Source organism: Telmatherina bonti (assembly GCF_933228915.1).
Source record: "Telmatherina bonti genome assembly, chromosome: 22".
NCBI classification, from domain to species: Eukaryota; Metazoa; Chordata; class Actinopteri; order Atheriniformes; family Telmatherinidae; genus Telmatherina; species Telmatherina bonti.
The window spans coordinates 13,962,136-13,982,229 of NC_136631.1; the positions used below are offsets into that span (position 1 = coordinate 13,962,136).

The 20,094-nt window shown below is 41.3% G+C and overlaps 1 protein-coding gene across 1 annotated transcript in view; it reads left to right on the forward strand.

Moving 5' to 3' along the window:
• LOC306772661 (AT-rich interactive domain-containing protein 1B-like) overlaps positions 1-20,094 on the forward strand; it is a gene marked incomplete at both ends in the record, with an annotated part of 174,903 nt that overhangs the window by 124,843 nt on the left and 29,966 nt on the right. The window contains 3 exons of the mRNA XM_079262259.1: positions 396-693; positions 14,208-14,294; positions 17,236-17,415. Coding sequence (XP_079118385.1) covers positions 396-693; positions 14,208-14,294; positions 17,236-17,415 — 565 coding nt within the window. The remainder of the gene's footprint in view (positions 1-395; positions 694-14,207; positions 14,295-17,235; positions 17,416-20,094) is intronic.

Consider the following 20,094-nt stretch of genomic DNA (forward strand, 5'->3'; position numbering starts at 1 on the left):
TCTACTCACCACAGGAAATGGAAACGGTAATATGAACTCACCCTTGGTCTGAATGAAAGCACATTACAATTCATTTTTACCACAGCGCCTCATGTAGTGGTTTATTTCTGTGGGATGTTTGTGCTCTACTACCACGTTTACCACTGTCAATAAGACTACTGAGATGTAGTGGGTCAGAGAAAAGGCAGCTCTTATTTCAGCCTTTGTTATCTTTAATTTTTTTACCAATAATATTTGCAGTTGTAGCTCTTCGTAATGACAAAAACTTGTACACCAGGAGAATTATGTGCTTGCTAGAGTTTACATTAAATTTGCCACCTGCTGCATGTCAGCTCTCATCAAACGCTTGGATGAGCTTCATAAATACTCACTCGGAGTCTCGTCTTGTGTTCCAGGATCTGTCTGGCTCGATTGATGACCTCCCCACTGGGACAGAGGCCGGTTTGGGTTCAGCCGTCAGCGCTGGCGGATCCTCCAGCAGCAGCAGTAGCCAGGGGGAGCAGGGAGGCACGAGCAACCAGGGACAGTCCCCCTTTTCCCCTCATGCCTCACCTCATCTCCCCAGCCAGAGGAGCGGGCCCTCTCCCTCCCCTGTGGGCTCCCCTGCAGGGTCCACTCAGTCCCAGCAGTCCAGATCTGGCTCAGGACCCATCTCTCCTGCCAACGGACCCTCTGCCAACATCGCTGTACAAGGTAGGTTGCTATTAAAGCTTCTAAAAATGTATGCACATGCATCTTGATAATCTGATTTTAACTTGATTAAAGCTGCAACTTTAAGCATGATAATTGTATTAGTTTAATTACCGGGAATAAGGACAACAATCAGTGACAGAATGGGCCATGGTAACACACAATCTGCTGCATTTTACATCTCGTGCCACCACCTTGGATTCCCTGAGAAATTTGCTAAATAATTTAAAGATTTAATGCAAATTGCTTTGTGCCACCAAACAAGAAGCTGCTGCGGGGAAGCGAATTAGAAAAGCAGCTGCTGCGACTTCATTGGCTGAGATGTAGGCCAGGAGGAGCTTTTTTTAAGCAGGTAATTGGTTCAGTTATCATCTTTTGGAGAATGTTAAACATGACCATAACATGGCCAGATCCACAGTCCAGTCCGAAAGGTTCAGTCATGTCCACCAGTGTCGCCACATTGCGTTCCAAACCAGCAAGCAGCTAATTTCTTAACAAGAACCAACCTGTTTTATGGTGTTTTCTTTTTTTTTCCTGCTTTTTACAAATGATCCTTGGAGCATCATAATGCCAGTACCATTAGTGCACTTGTTGCCCCTGAAAGCTTATCACAGTTATCACACCCACGTTTCCACATGACCTTTACATTTATGTCTGTATTTTTATTTGTTTTTAAATATGTGCATTTAAAGAGGATTTTTAAAAAGGTCGTGAAGGAAACTGACCTCCATGGGGACTCCCAGTAGATACACACATTTCTACTAATAAAAACAAGACAGGATTTGAATGCGGTGAGTTGACTTTACAGGTTTACAGAAACAAAGCTTTGCCTTAATGGCTGTCTTGATTTAACATAAAAACAGTAAAGGAAAAGGTGTTGGTAAATGTGTGGTACAGTAGCAGTGCTTATAATGAGCAAGCTGAAGCTAACTGGTGATGTTACACGTAAGTAGGATAACCTCCCAGCAGTCACATGTAGAGCCAGAATACTGAAGGTATTAGTTGTTATTTTGGCATAAATGTTCAAAGGAAGGGTTGCGTTGTGTGCTTGCATGGGTAACATGCGTGTGTGTTTTTTTAAGTGTGAAACTATTTTTTATTTTTATGTTGTTAAGCAGTTTGATATGCTTTTGTATGAAAAGTGCAAAACAAATAAAGTTTGATTTGATTAAAAATATAACTAGCAAGTATTACTATGAAACTCTCCCAGTTTAATATTTACTCTTCTAAGATTTTAGCTTTATAGACACAAATTTACCATAATAAAATCAAAATTGTGCTTTTTTTAATGGTTAAAGTCAAGTTCACAGTTCTAAAAATATTTTGTTGCACAAGTTAATTTGAAAAGGCTGTAAATAGAAGGAGAAACTTTACTTTACTTTACTTTTTTGGGACATCCTTCTTAAGAGGCCTCATATAGATGGGAAAACTGCAATGCCAGCGTTGCTGTATGTTCTGTGAGAATGCTGAAGAAACACAGAACTATATTGTGAAATAAACCCCTTAAATGTCTATTTTTGACCATTAGTTCCACAATCCTAAAGGAGGACATGTTAAGGAAGCAAAACAATCAAAACATCTCAAAACTGACCAGCTCAAGAAAAATCTGCCGTACTTCATTTTTCATTCATCTTCATCTCGTGCTCACTGGATGCAGATTCATCTCTTTTCCTTCAGTTTACACAGAATGAAGCTGAAAGAGCATTGCAGCAGAAGTCCAAGTGTTATCCATCCTGCACGTCTACACTTTGATATCTCTGGCCCATTAGAAGTCATAAATCTGACAGCTGAAGAATATTAAAGCTCATTTTCCCCTTTTTTTTTTTTTTATTCTTTGATAACCGCATTGTAAAAACGTCTGCCTTCACGTCAGTGGAGTTTCGCTTGTCTTCTAACTACCTGTGGATTGCACCGGTACTACCTGTTTCCATGTCCTCCCCACTCTAAGTGTTAATAAGTGAAAGTGACTGGCGGTGGAGGAAGCCCAGTCAGATTTGTCACCTCATCTAAGATACAGCAAGGTAGACAAGACTATCACACCATCCACGATGTGTCTGTCTGTCTCCCACGGCCACAGGAGAGCACACAACCATTTAGATAAACCCTGAGCATTATAAACAAATGAGGATTTGATTTGCCTGAAACAGTCTTGTGAAAGTGTGTGTGTGGCCTCCATGTCATCTTTCTACCTCTCTCCCTGAGTGAGTGGCTGACCAGCCCATCAGCATGTTTCAGACCTGCCAGTCACTCTGACGAGGCGGGGCAAAGTGTCTCCTGTGAGATCCCAGCTCCTACTCCTCTTTCTCTCTCTCTCTTCTCCTCTCAGCCGCTCACCGGAGTGATTGACGCTAATGAAAAACTGGGACAGTGGGTTTTTTTCAGGCGCTCGTGCCAAGAATCATGACGGGAATCTGGAATGAGGCGGCAAAGATGGGATGCGAAACCAATCGCTGGGACATGATTAATAAGAAAATATTTAAAAATATTCCCCATGCCAAATAAATGGTGATAAAGCATGGAGCAGTGAGCAACATCTGGCATGTTTTAGCGGCTGTACTACAATCAGTTTGAATTAGATCAAGAAGCAGTCAGCTTTAGCGAGACACAGGAGAACTAATGTGGCTAACATACATCTGATTACCAACGCTCTGCTTTGTAACACTTTGTCACAAGTTAAGACACTTAAGTTAATGTTGTCGCTTCTCTTCAGTATAAGTCGGTGAGGAATGAAGAGGGTTTGGAAGCTGTGCGGTGTGTTTCCTTGCTACTGTTGCGTCTGCAGCCGTAGAAAACAAGTAAAATCAGACAAACATTAATAACCTATTTAATTGGTGGGAGGAACTCATCTGCAGTAATTTGAGTTTAAGTCGAGAATAAGTCAAAACACAACATATCTGGTGCTGTGCTGTATCCTGCTCCATTAAGGCTGCTGTCAGGAGACAAATTGGAATAGCAGGCTTTTCTTAAATGGATTCTGCTCTTCAGCTGCTGTCAAAATCTTTTTTTTTTTTTTCTTTCTTACACTGTCTGACTCAAAAATGACTGCCGCAAATGTCACAGCATGTTGTTTGGATAGTGGACAAACATTCACATAAAAACAGGCTTGTTCCTGCTGGGCTATAGCAGCCGTGGCATTGATGTTATATTAGAGGAGGTTATTTTTACTGTTTTAGTTCGGCTTTTTCTGGCATTACACAAAGAATACCAGTTTAATAATGCAAAGCAGTTGTGGTACTGGTCACTTTTTTTTTTTTTTTTTTTTAACAATCCCTCAGTTTTTGCAAAGAGTTTATTTTTAATCTTTCAAAGTTTTTTTCTTCTTCCTTTTTTGTTTTGTGTGCAGTATCTCTAAATTTTGCACATCTTGCCACCAGTAGACAGCAGTCAGATCACTCTTATTTTGATGAATAACAAGGTTTCCAGATAGGCAAGCTAAAGCTAAAATCTTCTCCAAATGACATCAAATAAAATCTGAAACAAGTCAAACATATAAAGTTTAATCACAGTTTTAGTTAAAGCAATATTTCACATTTAGATACCATCTCTTCTTTAGATATGACTAAATTAGCCTACATGGTGTTGCTTTTTAACACTGCGAACGGTGTTGCTGCAGGATGTTATGCTTTTGTAAAAGTATAAACTTGAATTAAATTAAATATAACTAGTTTTAGATTGTAAAAAATGTCTTATTTTGTCACAGCCTCATTCTAAATAACTTTTAGCGTTAGCTAAAGCTTTCTGATTCTGTTCTACTGGACATAAAACACTGAGTCCTCAAAATAATTTCATGCCACCCCATTTTAAAACTTCAGAATATCAATTTAAGGTTGACTTGAGCAACAGTTCTCAAGTCTTTCTGCTTGTCTTTCAAAGGGACATTTTGGACATCGGCTGCTTGTCGCTCATTTTCAACACAGTTTTTGTATTTACTTGTATGTACTTTTTCTTTGTTAAACCACTAAAAACCATCCTTTTAATCTTCAAAGCATACCATAGGGATCTCAATATAAATGACAAACCAGTGTTGTGGCAACACATCACACACAGCTTAGCACAGAATGAATTTTAACTTGGTTACTCTTGCACACATCCTTAGTCTGCTTTAGTTTTATGAAAAGTTCCAACGTAACACTGCTGGTGCAAACAAATACAATATTATGTTTTCTAACAAGGTGATCCCTGCAGAGCTATTAGCTGAACAGTTATTGTCGGGTGTGAAGTGCACACCTTATGTGAGAAAATTGCACAAATGAAGGACAAAAGTTCAACTTACCTGCCAGTACCTACAGACTTGAGCGGCAGACTTTTTCTCAGTCCTGTAGGTCAAATTAAAGTAACGTTTCAGAGGTAAAGAGGTTTCAAGTGCTGAATGTATGCAAGGGAATGTCATCCCAAGCTTTCTGTGTGTGTGTGTGTGTGTGTGTGTGTGTGTGTGTGCGAGATCACAATAAATATGCATATGTTTGCACGCTGCGTGTTTGTCTGCCACCAGTCAGGCTCGCACGGTGGAGTGATGCGACCTGTCACATGGATGAGCACACTCGTTCCCCTTGACAGCGGTCAGAGAAGAGCAATTTCATTATGTCATCTTTTCACCTGGCTGTCAAAGAAATACACACGCACGCACATAGACGTACACACACCAGGAGGGCAGGGGAAGCATGCAGAGCGGCGAGAAACAACACGTATACCTGTAAATATTTGATTTCATGGTTTGACACGTCACATATATTTTGTCCTTATAAATCACCTCCGCAGGTATTCTCACGTGTTTGAGTGACAGGTGTGTGTGTGTGTGTGTGTGTGTGTGTGTGTGTGTGTGTGTGTGTGTGTGTGTGTGTGTGTGTGTGTGTGAGCGAATGTAAGAAAGAGTCAGACAGGGAGAGTGTTAAAGAGGGGTGTGCTGACAGATTGCCAGCCTATCTTACACCCGTACACTTGCACAAATCTATCTTGTCGAAGCGCCACTGCAAGCCTGTGATTCCCTCGTCTCCTCACTTCTCCTCCTTATCCTCCTCTCTCGCTCTCTCTCTCTCCCTCCCTCTGTCTGTCTCTCCATGAAGCAAATCCAATACACTGTAACATTATCCGGGCCTCGCCTTGCTATTTGGATTCTCTCCCAGAGCCAAAAAGGCACACACAGGGCCAAATTGATTTTCCTGTTGCGCTAGATTTGTGACAGTCGAGCAGAAATCACATTGCTCAACCGCCAATGTCCCCCTCCTCATCCTCCACCTCATATGTGCACATAAACACACACACACACACACACACACATATATATATATTTATTTATAAATACATACACCTTGTTCCTCCCAGCTCCTCTCAAGCAATTCAGAGCATCCTCAGAATATTTCCATGAGACATGAGGGACGGCGCAGGCAGACGTTTGTCTCTCCTTGTGGATGGATGGTGTTCTGAAATGGGAGCGCCAGTGTGAAAGCTTCCATCAGCAGGTGTGAGCTGTGGGAGAAAGAAGAGAGGTCACAAAGTTAAAGTGCACTCCCATAAGCCAACATCACCATCTGCATGATTACTCAGAAAATATTCACCTGTCCAGCGCTCGAAGAGTTTGTAACTTCTGAGCGTTTATGTCGGAGACAACAGTCTTGGCTGTTTGGTTCTGAGTGTGTACATGTGCCGGTTTGACAAGTTTGTCTCCAGGAGCCGCCTGTCAGTAACGGCGTCACTTTCTGTCAAAAAAGAAAGAGTCAGACATATCCATTACCAGGCTGAATCTGATACATATTGCATCAAACTTTGCACAAACAAGGCGCAGAAACTCAGCTGTCATCATCTTGGAGCGCAGTTACAGATAGCAGGGAGATGATAAGACTGTGCAGGCGGAAAATCCCTCAACAAATTCCTGCACTCACACAATTTGCAGTAAAGAAAATGCATTCCTTCAGATCCACAGCTTTTTCTTTTTCAGCAGAAATTTCTTACAGGCCCATTTCTCCACACAGGCCCCCAGCTTTACCTCTTCTCAAAGCTAATAAAATGTTGTCTGACAACAGAATTACAGCCCAAAAAAGGCATGTAATATGGAAGAAATATGTTCACTTTGTCTTCATTTAAGATAAAAAGTCATTAGGAAAGCCAGATATGTCAGTCGATGTGCCATACTATTTTGCTTGTTGGCACAGCCAGTGTTTGTGTATTATTCGGCATGAATGTGACAAAGTACATTTCTCCATCTGAAAAAGTTCGGACTGATTCATAAAACTTCTGAAGTTTTCAGGGTTACTGCCGTGATGCTGGTAGCTGAACTGTGTACATTTTCATTTCTTCCTGCAGTGCTGAGAAGCTCAAGACGCTGCTTCTGTTGTGTGATATGCAGGAATTCGGAACACTGATTCATGTTCTGCAGTTCCCATTTTCACTGAAAAAGAAAAGCTTTCATGCAGACTGTTGGATCTAAACGATATCGAAGTTCAATGAGAAACTAGCTGAGGCTTCACAATGACTTAATATTGCAATTGCAAAGGTCCTAGTCTTTTATTATAGCATGAAGTTGTGATGCGTGTTTTCTTTTTCTTTGTTTTCTACAGTTTTTTTGAGACACTGCAGAGAAATTTCAGTGTGTCTATAATGAAGAAAGGAGACAATATCAAATATCAAAATAGCTGATATTTTTTAATCACTTTAATCAATCAATCAAACTTTATTTGTAGAGCACTTTCACATACCTCAAAGTAACCAAAGTGCTGTCCAGGTAAAATAAAATAAATCAACATTAAAAGCACTAAAATAAAGACAACATAATAGTTAAAAGACAAAATAAGACAGATAAGACCTAGTGCTCCTGCTCTCCGGAGTTAAAAACCAACATAAAAAGATGAGTTTTCAAAAGAGATTTAAAACATCTCTTTTAAACTCAGGCAACAAGTAATAAATTTATTCCTAAATGACCATGTTAACTGTTTGTTTGACACACATTCAACTTGACTGAAATCATCAGAAAGCTCATTTTCGTATCGTTGCTTTTGAAGATACATTTCCATCCATCTGTGCTGACATATTTGTACCTGTGTCTTGCTGCCTTTGAAGACCAAACTGCAATCTTTTTCCGCCGTGTGCAGCCACTAATTGACACAGAGCACATCCTCACTCCTCCATTGTCTAGTTCGCTCTGTCTGCTGTAGAAGATCACAAATATCACTGTCTGTCTTTTTCACTCTCTGTCCAGGTCCAGTTAACAGTGCACGCCTTCTCCCCTCTTTCCCCGTCATCATCCAGCTCTTACATTTTTTCACTCCCCCTTACAAATTTTTTTAAAATATTTTCTTCTAATAAGGTGATTGGAGCTCGCAGGCGAGTGCTCGGGAGAGTTTAAGCTGTTTATCTGCGCTTCGCTTCGAGAGCTTCCGGGGCCTGGAAGAGGACAGAAAGGTCAGGGCAAGTGGAGGGGAGACAAGGCTGTCCTGCTTAGCTAAGTTAGCTAAAGGCTCCTTCCTTAAATGCAACTCCTCCAAACAGCTGCATATTTGCTTTCCTTTACATCATTCTCCAGCTTAGCCCATGGTTTGCATTCAGTTTTTGTGGAAAAGAAAATAACAAAACAGCAAAAATCTATTTCTCTTATGATAATGAGAACCAGAAAGAAAAAGCAAGCAAGTGAACAAAAAGAGCAAGTGCGTGGTGGTGGTGGTGGTGGTGGTGGTCGTTTTCCACAACACACACAGAGGTCAAGCGCAGATGCCTGGAAGGAGTTGGAAATTACTGACTTAAAGGAGGCCATTTTGAAAAAAACGTCGGTAAGTGACTTCCTCGCCGACGACATGAAAAAAAAAAACACATTTTTATCTTGAAAATAAAAAAAAATGCCACAGGGATGTTCAACTAAAACTTGAGCTGTTCCAATGCTTCTGGTGAAAGTTTGAACAAGAAAGCATTGGCAGCGGGTTGGGAGTGTGTGAGTGTGTTTGGCAGTGTTGGGTGTGTGCAACTGGGCAAATTTCTTGTCACACCACTCCCTAAGAGGCTGCATGGTGGGAACACTGCCTCTGGCTGTCCCTGCCCCCCCCCTCTCCCATTATTTTTTATCGTTCTCGCTTTCTCTTATGTTCCCTCTTGTGTCTCACATTCCCTCATCCCCACCCTCTCCTCCCCATCTCTGTTTGTCTCTGCTTTCTTTGCTCAGAGCGTTGCTGCCGTGCAGGCCTCCCACCGAGGAACAAGGCTGAATTTTCCATCCACGTCTCTGCCTCTGTGCCTCCTTCTCATTTCTCCACATCTTTCCTCCAGCTCTTTTTCCTCTACTTGTGTCCTCCTTTTTTTTTTTTGTCTTCCCTCTCTTGCAGGCTCGCACCACCACTCTCCCGATTCCTTCCGCCTCCTTTTCCCACATTCCTCTAACTCACCTTCTCTTGATGACTGCTCGTGTTCGAAGTAAAACAGCAAAATGCCCTCCCCGCAGGCATTATATTCACAAAGCACACCGCCGACTAAAATAGGGGAGGAAGGAAAAAAGGCACCTGCTTGCTGCGTTAGCCATTTAGAGAAATCCCATTCCAAATCTGTCCGACTGGAAAACCCTAACCGGAGCACAGTGTGCAATTATTTTCCCTCCCCAGCACCTATTTACGTGCTTTATCTCGCTCCATCGCTCCCTCTCCTTGTGTTTTTAGCTTAAGCTGCAGTTTTGCTTTACTTACAGTTGCTACTCAGCGTTGGAAGTAATGAGGATCTTGGGAGAGCGCTTGTTTTGCGAGCCGCTGCAGGCCTGCGTTCGTCCCCCACAGGGAGAGTTGACTGGCATTAGCCCCCGGCTTGGAGAAGCATTGACTCGCACCCATTGAGATCTAAGTCACCGTTATTGGAGCCTGCTGTTTATCTGCCTTATCCCCCTAAAGACACAGCAAATAGGGGGTATTACCTAGGTATGTGTGTGTGTTTGTTGGGTGGTGCGGGTGTGCACATTTATAGCCTACGGGTTGTATTAGAAGATGGTGCTGAAGCAGCCTTTTCTCTGTCTTCTATGCCAGTTTATTAGTACACACTCCACTTACCTGACTTTATCCAAAATGGCCCTCATTGCTCCAGGAGGGCGGTTTTTGTAAGAAATGCTTAGAAAGTGTGTACAAGTGTGTGTTTGTGTGTGTAAAGACAACCCTGTCACTAGCATTAAAGATTATCTTCAAACTTTTGCAGGCATGCACAAACACACAAGCTACCGCCATCCTGCATCCCTTTTTATAAGCAGTTAATAAGTCTTTCCATGCGATATCTGCTTGACTTTTCTTCATCAACATAATTTGCACAGACACGCAGACTTACACCTTAACGCTGTAGCTTCTGAGCCTTATATTTCCAAGGCCCTGAAACAAAACAGAAATATGGCCACAAGTGCTCTCCCTCGACTTTGAACTTCGCCAGCATTTGCGTTTGAAACGGTGATGAAAAAAGCTTCAAAGACCATCCTCGCGCTCTTCAAAGCAGACACGGGGTTGGCTTCACGGTCCTCGTGGAAGAAAAATTTTGAAGTGTGCATTGGCTTTTTTAGCGAGGAACATTATCTCCAAAAAAAACGCAAAGAACTGCCATTATTTTCAGCCCCGCTGTCCTGGATCGTGAGGAAAGAGTCGAAAAGGGAGGTGATTGTTAAGAAGGGTTTTTTTTACAGAGAAAATTGTAATTATTTTAATCTGTAGCTGCATTCCGAAAAGCATCGCTTTTCTCAGTGCGTTGCTGGTTCTCATGCACATTAGCATGTCTTTCCTTTCTCAACTTTGATCAGCGCAACAAGTACAACAGGTCAGTGTCAAGGACAAATCTCTAATTAAGATTTAACCGTAATAGGAGACATTACAAGTGTTTGAAAATGAACACATATGGATGAGAGTGGCAGTGCTTTTGCTCATTTAAATGATTAATATGTATGTGCACAGCTGGCTGTGAGTAAGGGTGTAAATTGCAAACAGGAAATAAAGATGCAGGGTGAAGGAAAAGAGCAGGACAATATATTGTGACACCACTGGCTGTTAAAGGTGCTAATTGAAGTAATGCACATGAAGGAACCATAGCTTTAATGGTAAGGCAGAGAAAAAGGATTTTCACACAAAATATTAAATTACATCAAATCATGTGCCACTAAAAATGCAAAAGACAAACATTTCTATGTCTGTCTGTAGTATTTACCTCACGAATACTCATGTAAGCCTGGTTCAGTAGCAATTTTATTAATATTAAAGGGACAGGACAGCATTTAACAAAACATACTGCAGCCAAATCTGTAAGTTTATCAGGACTATAGTTATTTAATTTAAATATGAAGCTATATGAAGCTATTCAGTCATCCTAAGTTGTTGTGTTTAAGGATGGCTTATCTTGTTTTGTCTTGTTGCAAATGACCCTTCCTGGAAAGACTGGTAAATAATCTTTCTCACTGTAGAAGGGTGGACTTGGAAAAGTTTGAAAACAGCCACATTACCTTCCACAGACTGATTGGCAGCGAGAATTGTTTCTTTCCTGATGTTAAAATGGCTTTTACAGAGATGATTGCACTTGTTGATGATCCCTTAATCAAGTGCGTTTGATTAGCTACATCTACTAACCCTTTTAATCCCTATGGAAGCAATGGAGGCGTTTTTTGGCTTTCCACACACTTTTCAGCATTTTGTTTTTGTTAAGTAAAATGACTAGAGACCACCGAAGTATCTTTTCCATTAGTGTTTAACGTGTATTTGTGTCTAAACGTAGGAGTGAAAATCACGCTTGCATTCTCAGGTAAAGGTATTGATTATTTAGATTTATATTAAAACATTCCTGGAGAAACATGGCTTTATAAATGAGATATAAATGAGAGTTTGCGCACGTTCCTGCCTCACAGTTTTAATCATGGATCTGCATACAATTCAATGCATCTGGCTCCTGCATGTGGAAGCATTTACATACCATTTGGTTGTTTTACATTTCTATTCATAGTTGGTAAAGACCAATTTTTCTTCGGTCAGAGAAAGGTATCCAGTCAGCTCCTGCTGACATTTAGCATTCTCCTCTTTCCCAGCAGCACATGAAGAAGAAATACAAGTCAGAGATCCTGCCCATGAATTATTAATGGTTTGGATTAAAAGTGCCAGGATTCACTGTGGAGCTTGTTTGTTTTATTTGGATGTAATTATTTAATGGCATCTTGTTAAAAATTATAGAGAAGAGAAAAAGAGGAGAGGATAGAGGCAAGGGAGGAAGGGGAGAGAATAAAATGAGGGAAGAGGCTTTGTTTGGACAGTAATTGGTAGTGCAGTGAAGGGAGGAATGATGACGCTGTGATGTCTTCTGCTATACTATTAAATCTCGTTTTTTCATCTCGTTTTCCTCAGATAAGTCGTCTGATTCTTCTCTTTTCTTGTTTTCTTTTTTGATCTCTGTACCTCACACACCCATCTTTGCGGTAATTTTGTTGCTGCTGACAGTTTACATGTGTATGTAGACGAAGTAGCGGGGCACAGAGGGCACTGTTCCTTATTTCTACTACCGCAGTGGCACTCACTCAGCACAAGCTGCTGCCACTACCATCCAAGCAAACAGAGCCTGACAGCAGAGCGGCCGCCTAGCACATATCCCCCCAAGACACACACACACACACACACACACACACACACACACACACACACACACACACACACACACAGAGGCTAGTCGTTATCGTCGGGCTTATTTCCATTCTTTAAGGGTTCAGCAAACCGCTGCTGGCATCCTTCATCCTCCCTTCTTCCTCCTCTGAACCTGGGCTGGAGCTAAATTTATCCCTGTGGCAACAAGTGGCTGTGACCCTTTCCTACAACCTTAAGGCTTCTTCAGTTAAACACACACACACACATCACAGTAAAACTGCAAAAGAGCATTAATACACTACAGCAGAACTCATGTGTGAGAAACCTAAAGCTATTCAGCATTATGATTCATTTTCCTTTAAATGTGAGTTACAGTTTTTAATGCAGACTCGTGATGGAATATTACGTTTAGCTATGAGTCTGAATATTTCCGCCAGCGCTGGCAGAGGCGCACATGAAAACACGTAGCCAGTGTTTCTTGTGTTATCTCAGAGTTGCTTCAGCGTCTGCATACTAATGTTTCCCATTCCCTCCTGCAACATGGTGACAGACTAACTAATCGAATATTCTCTCTTTGAAGCAGCGCCGCTGGATCTATTCAAGTGTGAGGCATGTGGGGGTCTCTGTGTGTGTTTACGTGCGTGTGACGGTTGCAGTACGTATCTTATGTGCCTCTGTGCTCTTATGTGCGCATCCTTGTGTGCTTTGGTGTGTTTATTTACACTTGTTTGTGCAATTACTTTTACGTCTGTGCATGCTACGTGTGCGTGCGTGCAAGAGTGCGAGTAGGCGGCGGGGTGGATGGAAATGTTGTTTATGCATTTTTATGCAAAGCAATTATGTTGACTTAATTGGGTTTGTTTATGTGGAGAGTGTGTCACCTCCAGTCATGTGTTGCTGCTGGCGTGGACAGACCGTTCACATACACATGTATGTGCACACACTTGGTGATGTGACACACATTCTGCTGGATGATTGAATAATGTGAATTATTTACTGTTTAGCAACAGACTTTAAATTCATTGAGTTTTAAGGAGACTGTAGCAAGAAAGCTCTAACTGCACTTCATAGTAAATATTTTGGCTGCATGTTGCAACTTGAAACACAATACTGTACTTCACGTACATACGTCTTTCTTCATGCTTGGGCATTATGCATTTAGTTTGAGTTTTATACAGTTATTTAACAGTGAAACTTTCGCATAAACTGCCAACATGCACAAGAAGCAAAGTCTGAAATCTTTGCGTCCTTTCCTTTCCTCATTGCCTCCTGTCCGAGTCCAAAGATAAAAGGTTAATTTGCCATCTCTCTCTTTGCTCTGGGCCAAATCAATCCACTATAGTCTCTGTCTGCCATTGTCCTAATCAAACCCTCAACTCACTATTGGATTTCAATGGAACAGGCGCAGCCCGAAGACCTGCACAACCACCTAATCAATGATCCTGAAATGGCTCTGGTTTTTTAAAGGGGGCCAAACTGGTTTTAATGCTTACACAAGAAAGTGGCGTCAGGTCCGATGACTTGATATGTCCTCTGGAAGTGGGTTTGTCATTTAGTTAATAGTGAATGCAGTCATCTTAACAGTGTGTGTGTCTGTCTGTAAAGGCTGAATTTGTCATGAAACCTTTAAAACAAAGCCTTTGTTTTTGCTCTTGTCTGTCAAATGGCAGGAAACTTTTTGAGCCAAGTAATTTTTTGTGCCATTGAAAGAATGGCAGAGACGAAAACAAAAAAAGTCCTTCAGGAGGCTGATTGTTTACATCTGTTTTGTGCATTTTTCTTCCTTTTTTTTTTTTTTAAAGCCAAGCAGATAGAAAAGATAGGGATAGGGAATTCAGTTGATGCAAAACTTTTTTTTTTTTTTTTTCCTTTTTTGGTAGGAAGACTTCTGTTTGAAGGATTGGATTGTTACCGCAGCGTGTGTGTCACATTAATCTGAATCTTCATGTTGCTCTGCAGGTTCCACCATGACCCCGCAGAGTTCTGGAAATGGACCAGATGGAGCCCACCCGCCAATCACTCCTTCACCTGTGGCTCAGGAGAGAGGTAAGTTTATGTTTATGCGAATGATGACCGAAGGCAAGCATACTGTGTCCTTGCTTGGAAAAAAAAAAACAAACAAAAAGCTGAGAGTCCACAAGGAAAAGTTGGAAGTACATGTTTTTTTCCCCGATTTGGTAAAACTTGCACACATATTCTCAGAAGACCCAGTGCACACGCTGAAGGCTTTGTAATGCACAAAAATAGCTTTGTGGAAAAAAGAACTCAACATTGTCCATCACTCAGACTCAAAAACTCAAGGAAAAAGTTTGTTGCTCTACATACCCCAAAAGCAAGAGGTGCCTGAAGATTAGAGGGTGAAGCAAAAAGAAAGGAAAATGGTAGGTTAGCAGAGCACAAAGAAGAATAATGGCTGTAATGAAAGATTTTTTTCAGTCATGAGGATGAGGATGTAAACAAATTATTTGACTCTACCGACTCAGTGAAACAAATTCATCAAGAACACCACCGCCTTTTCAGCAATATGCCAGTAAACTTTATCTTTAGTTGTTGTTTAGCAGAGCACAAAGACACAAGAACTTAGCCATATGTTTTCTGCTTTTATAAAATATTCCTAGGATTTGAATAGTTTTGGTTTGATAAAAATTTCACAAATACCATTCATTAAAATTCTCTGTGCCTCTAAATTAGCTTTGTCTGCTCGCTACCAAAGGCCTGTTACATGAATGCTAACCCACAAGCAAAATCTTTACCTTTAGTTGCAGTTTAGCAGAGCACAAAGACACAAGAACTTAGCCATATGTTTTCTGCTTTTATAAAATATTCCTAGGATTTGAATAGTTTTGGTTTGATAAAAATTTCACAAATACCATTCATTAAATTTCTCTGTGCCTCTAAATTAGCTTTGTGTGCTTGCTACCAAAGGCTAGTTACATGAATGCTAACCCACAAGCTAAAAGCACTGGCTAAACTGGAAGTTGGCTCTTGAATTATAACCACTTCTTGAATCTTATAGCTGCAGAAATACTTAAATGAAAAAAAGATTTGAATCAACACAGCAAAACGTCTGACAGACTGGGAAGTAACCCCGACGGACAGAGTGGGACGTCCCTCCCTGCAAAGAGCGGCTAACATCAGAGAGATGGAAGGAATGGATAGATAAAGATGGAGGGAGAGTGTGAGGCACTGCAAAAAGGTTTTTTCCAACATGATGAAATCAAGTCAGAGATTTAATGCTGCTCCCTAATGCTTGTAAACCTCAAGCTCCCCCCAGCCCAGTTCAGGAAAGCGCAGCACTGTTAACAGGATCGGCTCGAGTTTTTTGCTGTTTTCCTTGCTCGGATTAACACCCCCCTTCCCCATTTCCTCCTCCTCCACTACACATATGCCCCACTTTGGTCAAGTGCTGGCCTCCCAAAGAGCCTCTCTGCACTCTTTATTTCCATAAATCCACTGCGTGCCCCCCCACACCCCTCCCCACTTTCTCTCGCGTGCTTTGCCACCTGCCTGTTGTTGTCCGGCTGAGAGCTTCATTCGCTTTGCCAGAAAGAGAAAAAGGTTTATGTTTGTGTGTCTGCGTGTGTGCAGAGAGGGGGGAAACGAAGCAGAGAGAGAAAAATCCTTGAATGTGTTATTTGCTTTTAGCACTGTCTGCACAATGTTCCTCTCCCCATCCATTTTCCAGGCAATTTAAAGTGCGGTATTACACACTGTATTTTTTTCTCCTCCTCTCCCAGAATCCCCTTACCCTAATGGAAGCAAAACATTACAATAATGTCCTCGCTCCTTAAACCCAGCACTCGCAGCCTAAGCACTTTCAGGCCCCAATCGCTCTTTCCCTCCGTTGCACTGTCTTTCCCTCCCACACACACTTTTCTCTCTCACCGCCTGCCTTTCTGTCTTGGCCTTCATCTCTTTGCCGCACACACAAACACACGCACAGAACGTTTATTGCTCTCTTTCTTTATCTTCCCCCCCTTGCTCTCTCAGAAACACAAATATGTACAAGTATGTATGTGCACACAAGCATATAGTAAACAGCATTTTAAAACTTCTGCCTCCCTCCCCTTTCCTCACATTTTCTCGTGCTCTCGCAGCAGAAACAAGGAATTCCGCAAGTGTCAGCCTGCACTTTGCATCTTTTTCCCAAACTCACTAAGGAGTCCGGCTGTGCACGCTCATTCAGCAAAGTGGATAACTATCAAAGTTACAGGGGCACAGACTCAATCCATTTACACCTAATCTGCAACAGTGACACACACACGTACACATGTATATACACACATTTTCACACACACAAGACTCTCTTTTCCCTCAATGGCCATCCAGCGACCTTTCCCGTTCGTGGTGGATTGGGAGACCTTTCTGTGGGCTTTAGAAATGAGCGGCGCAGCTTGAAAGAGTGAAGCCCAGGCGAGGATCGCTCCAAATGTCAATTTGAATGGTGCAGCTGAGTTTGGGCCTGAGAGGCTTTGACACATCTATTGACAGAACGGCTTAGAATAACACAGTAGCCATGGTCAAATTGCCGGCTTTTCTGTGGAGAGTGGAGCGCATGTTTTAGCTCAAGCATGTCCCACGCTTTTAGATGTTCACTCAGCTTGTGCAGCTATATACATATTTGACGCCAAGCGTGTACTTAACCTGGGCTTTTGTCAGCGATAACGCTCACTGAATGCTCTGTTTATTTGTACTGGGGGTTTCCTTTACATGTCATCTTGTACACTTCAGCTAATACCCGGTTCATGCTGTTCCACTCAGCAAAGTGTACCTACGAGTAACGAGAGTTCTTGCGGAGGTAAAAAAGATCAAGGCATTGATCAAAATAAGGATCTTCTTACATAAAACAAACAGCCCTGATTGTTGCTGGACAACTTTCAGCCATGTTCAGACTGATTTCATAGAGCAGCTTCAGCCATCTATGAAGATTTCTTACGAAATGAGAAGTTGACGTTGGCTGTTATGTCTTGTTTCTTGTCTATCATAGGATTTATGTCCAACATGCAGAGGAACCAGTCTGCCTCCCACTTTTCCTTTCCACAGTCTGGACCCCCTGTATCTCCACACCCATCCCCTGGGGGCTCGTTGTATTCTGGTGTGGGTTCGTACTCCCAGAGCGGCCCGTCCGGTCCCTATGGACCTCAAGGACCGCAGTATGGACACCAAGGTGAGAGCTTGTTTCCCCAAATGCACAATGTGGCAAAAACAAAGTAGTTTAACGCAAATGAACGCAAAAACTTGCACACTTACTATCGTAATAGAATAAAGAAGTATCATTTAGCACTTTTCTTTTAAAGGGTGACTGAGTGCTTTACAAGAAGGGATAAGGTGAGTTAGACACCATGAATATATATGTTTGTCAGACATTATTCCTTCCTGAAGATAGAAGATTAACTCAGATGCCCGGTTGGGTAGGGAAGGACTTCCAAAAGGTGGAAAACTAAAGAAACAAAAGGGACAACAGAAATACTAGGTAAACACAGCTGATTTTTTTTTACTGTGTTCAGATGTTGTAAGCCCAACCCTAATTCTAAACTTTTTAAGTAGCTTGTGATTTTTCCCTCTTCCCTCTAAGTGCTGTAATGAGGCACTGGGACACTGACTTTGGGTTAATCTTTAATGAAACATTTCTATGAGTAGACCATCTTCTGAAGACCAATGTGACATGATAAGAATCTATATTTGTTACATTGTATCTGACCAGATATCATGTGTCTCTCATCAAATGTAAAATGATTGTAAGACAAAACAGAAATAATCTACTCCTCTCAGATTTTGGTGTAAATTTCATTTGAACATTTGAAAACTCTGCACAAAAAGTTGGAAAAAATGAAGACTGTTTTTATTACTGTCAAGCAATAAATGATTCATCACAAAAATCTGCTATCCTGCCCCTTATGTGGTGTAGCTTCAGCTTGCTATCCAGCCATGTTGGGAAGATAAATATCTATTCAGAGGAGTTGCACAGAATTTAGCTTGAGATGGGAAAAACTGGAAGGCTGTTGCTCTGCCTCTCACAGTCTCTCTGGGCTTTGACAGCAGTGTCACCAGTGTCAAAGAAAGGTTGATAATTACGAATATAAAGAGACTAATTTGAAAGACATTTCCTTGCTCTGTTTTTTTCCACTTTTCTTCCATCTGAAACTCTCATGCACACACACACACACACACACACACACACACAGGCAGCACCAATCTTCTTTCCTCTTGTGTGGTGAGTCTCACAGTGGACATTAAAAACCAATGTGACTCTGAATATTCATGTGACTCTTGAACTGTGGATGGACCTCTTGGCCCTTCTCATGATATGATTATGAGGTAGCTGGGAAGTGACAAGGCCAACTGACATGTTAGGAGGAGTGACGATCTCCATCTGTGGACTAATGCTTTGGCATTACCCACCAAGAAAAAGGACTATTTTTTGTGCATGTTTTTATATACTTTGGTGCAAAATGTAGACATTTTGATTCCATCCATTCAATTTCTTAACCACTTAGTCCAATTCAGGGGTGAGGGAAGCTGGAGCCTATCCTAGTAATCATTGGGTGAAAGGCAGGGTACACCTTGGACAGGTCGCCATCTTTAATGTGAATAGGGAATTTCTTCAATTTCTTTTGATGCTAAATGAAGTAGCAAAAGTAAAAAAATTTGTAGTACTCAGAACCCTTTTTTGTTCCTTTGAGATTTTTTTTAATTAAAATTCTCCTGTCCTTTATGTGTATTTTTGGTGCCTGAAAAAGTCACAATTCCACTAATGCACAAGGGGAATAACTCCACACGATGGAAATGCTTTTAGTATTTAAGACTTCAAAGAGAAACTGTAGTAAATTTATTCTCATGCTTTTTTTTTTTTTACTCCAATATGTGATATAAATGTGTAGTCTTTATGGAAATAACATATGTATCTGTAAAGAATCATTTTGGTTTGTCTTCTCACCAGTTGTCTTTAGGTGGGTTTATTACAGAGTTGAAGCCAGAAACTGGTCAGTCTAGACTTTTTCTGATACTTAAAAAAAGAAGAAAACAAAATGATTTCCTTCCAAGAAATTTAGAAAAAAAGAAAAATCTGGATCGTTCTCTATAATTAAGCTTTCTCCGCTCGCTTGTTTCTCCAACATGCGACTCCCGGCCATCCAACAAACGTTGACATCTGCTGTTGTACTTCATTTCCTGCCTTTGGCGACAGACCAGATGAAACATTGTGGGGTTTTTTTTATTTATTATTTTGGTGAATGTGTGTTTTAATGTGTCACCTTGATGAATGCACCCATCCGCGTGTGTGTTTTCTCAAATTTGCGGCCTCTCTTTTTGCATTTGTTAATGTTGATTAATAGCCCTAATGTATTTGGTATTTGGCCCCCCCTCTCCTCCCACTCTTATCTCCTAATGTGACTTTGGCTGGGCTGACAGCCCAGTAAGCAAAGAGAAATAGAGAAATTAAGCAAGCAGAGGCGGACTAGCCTGGAAGGAACTCTGGAGGCAGATGAGCGTGACATCTCAGTTGGATGACAGGAGTGATGTTCCCATCAGAAACAGCAGCTCAGGGTTGCTGTCTCCTCATCACATTCACACAGTGTACATGTTTTTGTATCATCTCAATAAAAAATAATAAACTTGCAACAGCCCCCGTTCCATACTGAGATAGTTTAGACGGCTACACATTAAATATCTTAAATATGTTTGATATACCGGTGAAGGCAAGTGTATTAACTTCAGCTACCCACATTGGTACACACATTTATACTAACTAATGGAAACACTTTAGCAGACACTCAAACATGTTTACCCAAAATGAACCTTAACCTCCAATTCCCGGTCTTCACTTCAGTCTAAAATGGAGCTGGAG